The following is a 12,204-nucleotide window of genomic DNA, read 5'->3' as shown; positions in this document are numbered from 1 at the left end:
GCCAAACATTGATGTGGTGTAGGCCTACCACTTCATTAGTAGTAGGGATGCACCAAAATGAATCCTGGAATATGACCCCCCCACCGAATATGACCCCCCCCACACCATAAAAAATAAAAATCGAACTTTTATTTAAAGTAAGTAACACACCAAAATAGGACAAAACAATTAAATAACTATATATATATATATATATATATATATATATATATATATATATATATATATATATAAATATATTTAGTTATTTAACTATATTATATATTAATATTATATTATATATAATTGTTAACAGCAATCACATTCCTATCATGCCCAGGCATACCCAGATTCCAGGATGTAATCGCATGATAGGAGTATGATTGCCCTATCTACCCCTTCTCACTCCCTTCTCCCCTATCTACCCCTTCTCCCTATCTACCCCCTATCCCCCGTCTCACTCCCTTCTCCCTATCTACCCCCTCCTAACTATCTACCCTCTCCCTCTTTGAAGTTCACTTACCTTTCAGGAGTCCTGCGGTGGGGTGCAAAGGCCTCTGTCTCCCAGCTCTGCCACTGTATGGAACAGTATAGAGTGATGGGAGCTATGATGTACTTTAGAGCATAATTATATAATGAAAAATACATTGGAAATGGTACAGCATAACACCCATCCCTCTCACACACTTACCAAGCCACACATACCAATCCACACACATATACCAATCCACACACATATACCAATCCACACACATATATACCAATCCACACACATACCAATCCACACACATACCAATCCACACACATACCAATCCACACACATACCAATCCACACATATACCAATCCACATACACCAATCCACACATATACTAATCCACACATATACCAATCCACACATACATTAATCCACACATATACCAATCCACACATATACCAATCCACACATACACTAATCCACACATATACCAATCCACACATATACCAATTCACAAATATACCAATCCACACATATACCAATTCACACATATACCAATCCACACACATACCAATCCACAAATATACCAATCCACTCTCACCCTCACTGTCACCCTCACTCAATGCTTTCTTACCTTTCCTTTTTTCTCCTTACAGCTTCTTTTCCTCCTCTTCGCTCCTCTTCTTTAGTTCTTCTGTCTTCTCTGTCTTCTTCCGGTTCAGAGGGCACTGACAGTGGGCGCGGCTTCACTCTTGTGCGCCGGGATCTGACAACAAACCCCGGCGCACAGCTGCTGTTGCGCACGGATCGCAAGGGAGCGGTATCGGAGGTCTTTAACAGACCTCCGGCTCCCTTGAGTGATTTTAAGCCGGGTTCACCCGGCTTAAAATCACTCAAGGGAGCCGGAGGTCTGTTAAAGACCTCCGATACCGCTCCCTTGCAAGCCTGCTCCTCCAGCGGCGGACATTACTGTCCGTCTCTGGAGGGGTGCCGGCAAGCTGGCACCCCCCTGATGAGCGGCACCCGGTGCGGACCGCCCCACCCCCCGCCCCCCGCTAGGTACCCTACTGCTTGTACGCATAGGTTAGTCATAGATATTACATCATACGTAAGTCATTTATTTTGTGATTGGGTTCTTAATATATAGAACATTTTGTAGTTAAAAATAGTTGTACCTTTAACAGTTAATGTAGCTCACAATTTACTGCGACTGTGGTAAATAGTTATATTACATATGGAAAGATTCCATTTACAGATTATTGGTGTTGCTATAACAAACGTACAGCTATGCCATTGTGCCTGCTGGTTGTCAGTATGGCTGAACATATCTTTGGTGGTCAGTCTGATAAAATTACCACCCTTTAGGATCACCAAAGTGTAGCTCCAAGAGGGAAATTCTCACCTATAAAGAATATTTCATTTAATAAACAGGGATTACACTGTGAACTTGAAATGAGTTGTGTCTTATCAATAAAGCAAAATAATAAATTGCCAATAAGGTTTTGAGGACCCGATGGGGAAGTATAGCATCATAAGATAGTTTAATAGGAAATAATTCTTAGACTGACATTTGTTAATAGGACACCAGAATTAATGTGGAAGATGTTTTGGACACCAAGAACTACAGCAATGATTATCATTTTTCAATGAGTGGGAAAACTTATGAAAACCTGGAAAAGCACTTTAGTGATTTGTTACCTAAAGTAAGTATTTCCATATTAAGTGCATTCATATTTTATTGTGCAGGGATGTGCTGGTGGTTAATGAATGGCAATGGCCAGTGTACTACTATGATTTTGGTTTAACGGGAGGGGCCATTCCTATGGTTTTCTGGATAAGGCTGCCGTCCCGTCACAGATATCAGTCTAATGCCATTGCAGTCTAAATGTTATAATCTCGTGTTATTCTATTTACTGTAGATATGACCTGTACTACATTACATACCATCATGGAAAATAATAAGAAAATACGTAGCAAGAAAAAATAACAAAACAATACCAATACCAGACATTAATGTTAACTGGAAGGGTTCAAACCTAGACCAAATGGCAACACAACACCCCCTCACCCCCGTTGCCGATCTTAGGAGGAGGTTTGGAGACCTTATAGGCAAAAATTGAGTGAAATTTGTGTATTTGAGTACTTGTGTTTATAACAGCCCAATATACAACTCAAGTTCCATACCAGTATGGAAAACAACAAATAAGAGATGCTTATGTACTATAAATATATGTCAATGCAAATTACTCAAAAATAAAGTGTGTTTGCTCTTAGAGAGAGAGAAGCCACTTTTTTTATTGAAGCCCAATGTCCAGAGATGTCCAAGTCAAAGTGAACAAAGGCATGATGTCCAAGTGACTCATGTGAGCTGCTATGACAAGCCACAATAGACTGAGCTTTAGTCTTTTTCTCCACAACATTGCAGCACAATGGCCTGCAAGAAGGGTAGTGTCTTCAACTCCCCTAACTGACAATGTCTCAGGGAACACTCAGGCTTTCACATGGTCTCTAGTAGGGCAGGTTCACCTAGCATTGGATTACATGACCCTACTGAGAACTCACCTCCGGGTCCCTCTTTTTCCAGTAAAGAGAGAGTTAAGTCCTGAGCATAGGAGACTTTATCACCAGGCCGTGCTGTTGAAGCCTGGATGGAATTTGATGGTGCTATATAAAACACTCAGAAGTACACGGCTAAGATGATAATTTAAGGGTAAATAATTAAATATTTACACGTTGTGGACCCCCTCTTCCAAATATAAAGTTAATATTGTGTATAGTTTATTGTAAATACTATATAAATACTATGTTATTTAGATCTAACAATATTCACATTTATTCCACAAATTAAAAAACATTGATTGACATTGTATCTTCTACAGGTACTGATGAATGGAACGGTTTTTGCAAGAATGTCACCTGGACAGAAAGCCACAATAATAGATGAATTTAGAAAACTAGAGTAAGTACCTTTATAGAATAGATTTAAGCTGTGAGTCATTGATGTAGGGAACTTGGATTCCTCACCAAAGTATTACTGTGGGGATGAGGACTATCAAACTATTTCCTTCTCCCACCTTACTTGCCTGCTCTATACTTCAGTGGTGTTGAAAATGTGTGGGCTGAGTGGGTAAATACTCCCCTGTAGTCATATATTCCCCCCACAATGCCCTCATATTTTGCTATACATCTCACCTTCCAGGTCACCTCACAGGCAGCAAATCCAGTTTTAATGCATATTGCGTCAAATATGTTCAATTTTTATGATACCTTAATCCATGATAAAAATTGTTGCCCAAGACCAAGTCGTTCCAGAATGCGGAATAGATAAAGCCAAGCCGCCCTGTCTTTCTCCCCATGCTTATGTACATGAGCTTCTCATGCATGTGTGTGACTGACACTCAATTAGCAAGAATGAATTCAGTGGGCGCTTAGCTTGCATTTAAAGTAAGGGGAGGAGGAAAATGAGACGTACGTTTTCTTGATGTAATATAAATGTATTAATTAACATGGCACATTTTGTCTTTTAGTTACTATGTGGGTATGTGTGGAGATGGAGCCAATGATTGTGCCGTAAGTATCCTTATTCAGCAAGTATCCAGATTATAAATATTTATAGAATATATCTAATATATCTGTCTCATACAGCTAACTATTAACTTGTGTATATTTAATCATTCAATGTTTCTTTCAGGCTTTGAAAATGGCCAATGCTGGAATATCTTTATCAGAACAAGAAGCCTCAGTCGCTGCACCATTTAACTCAAAAGTCACAAATATTGAATGTGTTACAGAACTTCTTAAGTAAGCAACTTCTAACAGTATGTTTGGGATAAATGATTCATTTTAAAAATTATTTAGCAATGTATGCTGTGAAACACATAGTAGTCTACTGCTACACAGATACCCATATCTAAACTGCAGTCCTCATAATTTCATATTATCCAATAATAGTGAAGCTTACAAATTACTTAAATAAAAATTAACAATAATTGTTTCTTCAATGTTTTGAACAGGACATACAAGTTCAGCCAATGTTGACTTTCTGCAGGGTCATGACAGGCTGACTACTTAGTTCATTTTAGGAACAGCTTGTCCAGGTTGAGGGCGTAAGAACCATTTACTCCTCAGTATGCATCAGGCCTTATCTTCAGTGTAACTATAAAGTTTGCATGTTTTGGATTTAGAGCAGGAATGTAAAAAAAATATAATATATCATCAGTTTCCTTTTACATGAATTCCAAAAGTTACGTTCACTACAGGCAACAAAGTAGTGGCGCAGGCAATGATTTTGAAACATCCTATGGATTCATTCCAATTTATTTGTTGATTATCACAGGGAAGGAAGAGCCGCTCTTGTAACATCCTTCTGCATGTTTAAATACATGTCTATGTTTGGATTAATTGAATATATTAACACGCTCCTGCTGTACTGGGTAAGACTCTTTAACCTGCACTTTTTAGAGCAGTTTAAATGTAACCAAATGGACCTGCATTATCATAGTCTAAAGCCTATGAGTTTTGCCCTAATTCAGTACTTAAGAAAAAGTGTCGTTAATTGAATGTAAAAAACATGATGGTGCAAAATGGTCTGGATAATATACAGCATGTGCGTAGACAGATCTTCCACTTTAATTTGTTGGCAATAACTGACTAACTTGATATTACCTATAAATTCTGTTTATGTTGCATTTAAAGTTTGTTAGAAAACTGGTTAGATATTTTAATTAGTATTTTTTTTTTCGTATGCTCAAATGCTTGATTATTTACATAAAAAGGTTTCTTTTTACATTTTTTAAATATAAATATATTAATACTATCGTACGCAGGTTTATTTTTTTTATTCCATAGCACTTCTAGATTCTTTTTAATCTAATGCAAAAAAAGAAATGTCAACATATCAGTGTTTTTCTTTTTTGTTTGTAGCAACGAAACATCTTTGGAAATAATCAATTCCTTGTTCATGATTTTGCTATTATGTTTGTGATTTTCTTAACAAGTGAGTATTTTTGTATAAATTATGTCTTATCTCACATCACATTTATGACCTATTTTCAATAATAATAATAATAGTCTGTCTTTTGCTGTTGACCTCTTGGTCAATTAGGTCAGCGCTAGATTAAATTACAATTAACAATAATATCGACCCTTCATTTGCTACAGAACAATGATACAGGTGGTCGCATGCTGCTCTTTTGCAATAGCCTAGATGCTGAAGTGTAGCTCATGACCACATGTATTAACAGGCAATAGCACCATACGTTATAACAGCTGAGTGGCCTGAACGGTGAGAGAGTTAATTGAACAGCAGCCCACCAAGTATATCTTATGACTAGTCTGGGCCTGGTAGTGTAAACCTGTAACTTTAAAGTATAGAGTACAATGTAACAGAGTACAATGAATAAGTAACACAGAATGTGGGTGAATTATAAGCTTCTTTTGTAATATTACCGGTATGTTTGATGGCCTGTTTGATATTTCTGATGGAGAAAGAATGCTAGATGTTACATGTAACTGTATGCCAGCAACACTGTATCTGTAAAGGCAAAAGAATGACACACTAGGACATGTAAGATATATTCCAGCAAAATATGGTTCAAAACCCTGTAAAGTAAGGAAGTGACTATAGTGTTTTGGGCTTGACTAAGGACAGGTTATTTAGCTCTAAACAGCCTAGGTGGCTCACTCAGCCAATATGACGTTCTATGACTTTATTTTCCAGTGAGTTCAACACCTGCATATCATAAACTGGCCCCGTACCGACCTCCAGGGCAGCTGCTTTCTCCATCTATGCTGTTTTCAGTGATCTACCATGTGCTTTTCACAATTGCCATGCAAACATATGCTTTCCTAATAGTTCAGAACCAGCCATGGTATAGCGACAAAGATGTGTACAGGTACAGTCACAATCCCTAAAAACACTATTGTTCCTAGTGCTAATATTATAAATATATATCCATATCCATAGGTAAATCAGAAAGAGCACCCAAGTTTTAGTATGTCAGCATTTCAGTTCTTTATGAGAACTTTTATTAAAAGTATTGATATTTTTTTGTGTGAAGAGAACTGCAACATTTACATACTAATAAACTGCCCCACAAGTGCTTTTTTGTTTTACTTATATCATTTATAGCACTGAGAGACTGAAGTGGAGGTGTTTAATGCAAGGATTTACTGACTTTATATATATATATATATATATATATATATATATATATGTATATATATATATATATATATAATAAAGACTATATTAAGTTATGCTTAATTACAATCCAGCCTGGCACAAAAAGGGATGGGTTTGCTATAAGGCTTCTCAGGCACTATTATTGCACAATTCCATGCTTATCAAGGTATCATGATACTCTTGTGGGCTTAGTCTAAACAATTATTTCATTTATTAGGGCATGAAGGTCTCACTACTGCTTTACTTATGGACACCTATAACTCAGGCTGTGGGTGACATTGGTGAACTGTGATTATGTTACATCAACGCAAACCAGTATAGAGCCCATTCTCTATTGCTTAACCTTTCCCATGGTAGGATTGGCCCTGTGTAATTTGGTACCTATATTGAGTTAATATTAGTTATACTGACATTATGGAACACCAGCAGATAATATTATTCAAGGTGTTTACCATGTTAAGCAGGGACATTTAAAAGACTTTTAAAATTCCAGTAAGCAGGATAAGACTTTTTCATTTGAATAAGGAGTGTTCTTTTTTGCCATTGTTCCATATTGTAATTCAATAATTTGTGTTTTCTTTTATAGTGCCTGTTATCCAGGAAACGAAAGTCTAAACATAAATCGTACTTCCATTTTAATAAAGCAGAGAACAAAGAAAAACTACGAGAGTTTTGAGAACACCACCCTTTGGCTGCTAACTGCTATGCACCTGGTGATCCTGGCTTTAGTTTTGACTAAGGGAAAGCCATTCCGTCGGCCAATATATAAAAATTGTAGGTTGTTTCCTTTATCGTTTTCTGTCCATAAGATTCCATGTAGCTTGCTTCTGTTTTACACACACAAACAAAAACACTGTGTCCCAAATAACCCCCTGGAAGTAAAAACAACATATGATTCTCAGTAGAGGAAACATTTCTATTTTAATATTAATTGTGATGAAAGATGAACAACATTCTAAAGAGAACTTGAACTATTTTTCTATCTCAGTTGTTTGTACTTTTAAAGGAAAAAATGTTACCTGATGTCCATATTCTGCATTTTACAATCTCGTACACAATGAATGATGCTTAAATAAGACAAATGTGCTTCATCTAATTATTTTAGTAAGGTGGAAATGAAATCTGATTATAATAATATTTTTTTTTTTTAAAGACCTCTTTGTTGCTACGCTGATAATAGAGTTCGCTCTCACATTATTCTTCATATTTGCTGACTTTGAAGGGATGTACGTTGTTTTAGAGGTGAGTATTTCTCAATAATAGAATGATACATACCACATATATATATATATATATATAAATACATGTGTGTGTATGTACAGTATATGTATATGAGACTTGTGCAATTTGCTTTATCACATTTTTCCCAATTTCATTCATTTGTACGGATGTCCAACAATGAGAGATCAGAATTTCCATTTGAATTTAGTTTTTTTTATTCTCACTATCACTTACTCTCTCATGTTATCGCTTTCTAACATTATCGTAATGTCTCTCTACCTTCTTCAACAACCATTTGTTCAGCTATGCTTCTTGGCTTTATTTGCTTCTTATTTATCTCAGTTCTTCTACTTGCTCTCTGCTGCGTTATCCTGGTCTCTTCATGGTGGTTCTGCAACAAGACGGCTCCAGAATAATGCAGGAAATTAAATTAGTTGTCTGAAAAATAATGTACCAAAAAATTAAAGGAACATTTTGTCAGAATCGCTTTTGGTCCATGTGCACAAGTCTAAATATATATGTATATTTCCAGTGTGTGCCTAGAAAGAGAGAGAGTAAATGTTGTCTTAATATTATACCTTTACCACAAAACCCAAGGTGTGGTTGCAGTAAATATATTTATTTCCTAGCTGGTCTGTACACCCAGAAGTTGGAGGATTCACATGCTGGTCATCCTGGTTATATGTCTCGTCGTCTCATTTGTGGTTGAGGTGAGTGTCATTTGAAGTTCTTCATCAAGAGGTCCAACGCCCACCCTACTCTGCAGAGTTAAAATATGCAACATTTTGTCCCTTTATTCTATGTAAAATGTTTTTTTTTTTTTTACAGGCAATCATATTAATAATGATTTACTAAATGTATGAGGTTTAATACTTCATGTAGTGTCATGAAATATTACTTGAGGTTATGTACACTCAGATTGTATGAAATAATTTAAGCATTGTAAACCATACATGGGCCAGTTATATGATAGGGTCAGGGACTAAATGCAACTTGACGTTTTATAGCATGTTCAGAAATGTGTAGATTAGATAGGCCGAACCATCTCTTAATTGCTTTCTGTTTTTTTTTTTTTCTTTAGGATTTTATACTAAATAACAGAGCATTATGGATAGCTTTGAAGAAACTTTTCAGAATGAAACCTAGCAGCAATTACAAAATAACACGGGCTATCCTAGATGAGGATCCTGAATGGCCACCTATTGAAAAGACAATATATGGGGAAAGTAATGTTACTGATGACAAAGAAAAGATGTATAATAACCCTGCTTTTGAATATGACGATGCTGTTCCCAGTGGAAAAATGATATAGATATAATTAAGATTACAAAATGACTCCACAAATTAAGTGATTGGCAGTTTTACAGAAAATAAATTAAATCTCAATGTGCAGTTCAGCAAAGCCTAAGGTAGTGGTTTACTATACAATGATAACCTAGTAGAAGTAGTGTACATTCTATTCTACTTTCTGTAAAGATACCTTCTAGAAAGAGGAGCTGTGAGAAGAAACCTTGAGGTCTGCCTCCTAATATCTCCTTTGAGTCCCTTTTAAAGGGGCGATTTAGTTTTGGAAATCAAACTGGCTCTGATTTCACCCTTATTGAAAGAGCAACATATTTAAATCAATTCTGGCTAATTATTCTTAGCACATATCAAATCAAGAACCGAGACTTTCAATTGCCAGTGTTTTTTTGTGGAAAGGTTAATATTGATTGAGTAGTCAAAGAAAGGGATATGTATATGAAAGATGATTTTTGTTGCTACACTGGTAAACAATAAAACATCACTGTTGTCTTATGGATTCTATGTAAAGCCGTAAAATGAATAGTTAATTTCACATTTAAGTCACAGTTTCTGATATGGTGAGATTATATGTTTGTATAATGTTCACGTAGTTGGTGTGAGAAAGCTGACAAATTAATAAATTAATATAAACTAAATGATCTGAACCTGAGATTCTTGAAATATTAACCCTTTCATAGCCGGTGTGTATAGTGGTTTGTGGAATGTTTTAACTAATTCGCTCTCATGGAAAAATTGACTTGTCATTATTTATATAGACCCTTAATTGAGCCATCTGCACTCAAGCAGTGATGTCAACCATATCTGGTAGCAAAATGACCAAGCAGTGTAGGAATGGGAAGGCGTCTGTCCCAGATTGTGTGACCCTGAGAATATGCCCCTTCACCCTAAAACCCTGAGAATCAAGGTCAGACCCTGAGAATTCCAAAGGATGAATATATGTTTGTATAAAATGGTTATTAATATGACATTTAAGTGCGGTAGTTCTGTGAAACGAAGCAACAAATGGACACTTTGATTTTTATTTAGGGATATTTTGAAAACATGTGAAAAACAAATGTATCTATTAGGCACCTTAAGCATAGGGCTTAGGGCAGCAGAGGCCCATCTTGAACAGGTTAGGGAGATAAGAGGATTTGCTCAAGTAAACTACTGTGAAGTAGGGAATTCTGTGCTTGGCTAGATGCTCCAGAGAAGCCATAATGTCCGATTCCTTTGGTTAAAGTAAGGTTGCTCAAAGAAACATGAGTCAGGGCTGAAAGATGTTTCTGGCAGAAGACCTCCTCAGGGATATTTTTATTGAAAGTAAAAGTAAAATATAATCTGGAGATCTGGGGCCACTACAATAAGACATTTCCCCTTTTTGTGTCTCCGTTGCAATTCCACAAATAACAAAAGGACTTCACAAAAAGTGAACGAGGGAAACATGTAAAATGTGTTTACAGAGGAAGAAGTTGTACTTGATCTCTACAAAGTAACAACAGACAAATCCTTGGGGCCTGGTGGATACACCTAAAGTTATTAAAAGAGCTTCAAAGTGCCATGGCAAAACCGTTAGTAGAATTATTTAACCAGTCACCAATGGCTGGAGTAGTTCTAGAAGATTGGAAGTTGGTAATTGTAGTACCACTTCACAAAATGGAAAGTCAACCAATTACAGGCCACTAATTCTTAAGTAATTAGTTGGGAAACAAGTGGAAACCATGTAAAGCATAGGATTATCAAACATCTATATATATAAATGGTTTGCAAGATCATAAACAACACTGGTTTACTGCAGGGAGATATTGTTAAACTAACTTTAGTTGTTTGACTGGGCAACTAAAATAATGGACCTATCTATATTTCAGTAAGGTATTTGACATGGATAGTAAAACTTAAACAGAGCGGTTTATGTGTCAAGTCTTTATTTTTGCATACAGTAAAGTTATGTAAAGTCACTCTGATTGCGTAAGGGTCTTTCTGTCTTTTGTAGACACTGCATCAGATGCTAAAATCTAAAACATAACATCTTGACAATTCATTAGGTCTGCAATACATTTTTGCCTCCTTCCTTTTATTAATTAATTTTCCTTGGCAATCTTTCAATGAAAAGTTCTAAATTGGGTTTTCTCTACAAAAATCAAAATAAACAAAGATGTAGCATTCAGTGATTTTTTTGCCCAAAAGTGCAAAGCTCATATCAATGCACCACACACAAAATTATAACATAAGTAAAACATTCATCCAGGTGAGATATATCTCAAATATTTAATATGTGGGATAATCTTAAAACATATCACGCAGTTATCTCTTTTAGTAGTGAGCTTAGAAGAATAAAGGCTTCTTTTAGCTTCTTCATTTTAGGTGGCATGCCTGATAAGCTGCTGGCTGCTAGGTAAATGTGCCTAAAATGTCAAGAACAGATGTGGATCATGCTATTAGCTTACTTCAAACAGTCATTTTGCCAACATTTTAGAATACCACATTTTATAGTTTGAAATGCAATTTGTATGCGATTTGCAGAAGTTGCAATGCAATGTGCATGAATTTCAACTCTCATTGATGTGATATTACATATTGCATAAATATTTAGAAATGTTTTAGTGCACTCATAAAGAAGAAGATAATTTTGTTTTTCGCCAAAACAAAGTACGAAATATAATTGAAAACAGATAGTTACTCAGACAGGAATATCTGGCTGAACTTTCAACTCAACAAAATTAAATAATTTCCCTGTATTATTCGGACACATTACAATTGTCATGTGTACGCTAAAAAAAGTAATTGGCAGTTTTTCAGCAAATAAACTAAATCTCAATGTGTAGTTGAGCAAAGTCTGAGGTAGTTGTTTTCTATACAATGATTACAAAGAAGAAGTGTACATTCAGAGATATACAAAGTAATTTGAAAAAGCCATAAGCAGGCTCTTCTAGCTTCTATGAGGCTATGCTTAGACCTTTTAGTTCTAGATGTAGAAACACATTATATCAACACAATCTCTGTCACCAGCATCCTAACATTCACAGTGTTATCAATAATTACAAAAAAGTATTATAGGGT

At 35.8% G+C, this 12,204-nt stretch overlaps 1 protein-coding gene across 1 annotated transcript in view; it reads left to right on the top strand.

Moving 5' to 3' along the window:
* The window catches only part of LOC128484062 (probable cation-transporting ATPase 13A4), a 28,005-nt gene extending 18,833 nt beyond the window's left edge, over positions 1-9,172 (top strand). Inside the window, exons 20-30 of the mRNA XM_053460380.1 lie at positions 2,036-2,158; positions 3,335-3,414; positions 3,983-4,025; positions 4,147-4,256; positions 4,792-4,888; positions 5,379-5,451; positions 6,175-6,349; positions 7,226-7,413; positions 7,793-7,881; positions 8,490-8,570; positions 8,942-9,172. Coding sequence (XP_053316355.1) covers positions 2,036-2,158; positions 3,335-3,414; positions 3,983-4,025; positions 4,147-4,256; positions 4,792-4,888; positions 5,379-5,451; positions 6,175-6,349; positions 7,226-7,413; positions 7,793-7,881; positions 8,490-8,570; positions 8,942-9,172 — 1,290 coding nt within the window. The remainder of the gene's footprint in view (positions 1-2,035; positions 2,159-3,334; positions 3,415-3,982; positions 4,026-4,146; positions 4,257-4,791; positions 4,889-5,378; positions 5,452-6,174; positions 6,350-7,225; positions 7,414-7,792; positions 7,882-8,489; positions 8,571-8,941) is intronic.
* The last annotated feature ends 3,032 nt before the right edge of the window (positions 9,173-12,204 follow it).

Source organism: Spea bombifrons, chromosome 3 (genome assembly GCF_027358695.1).
Source record: "Spea bombifrons isolate aSpeBom1 chromosome 3, aSpeBom1.2.pri, whole genome shotgun sequence".
Classification (NCBI taxonomy): domain Eukaryota; kingdom Metazoa; phylum Chordata; class Amphibia; order Anura; family Pelobatidae; genus Spea; species Spea bombifrons.
Note: the sequence above shows the minus strand (reverse complement) of the source record. Positions and strands in the feature narration are given on the sequence as shown.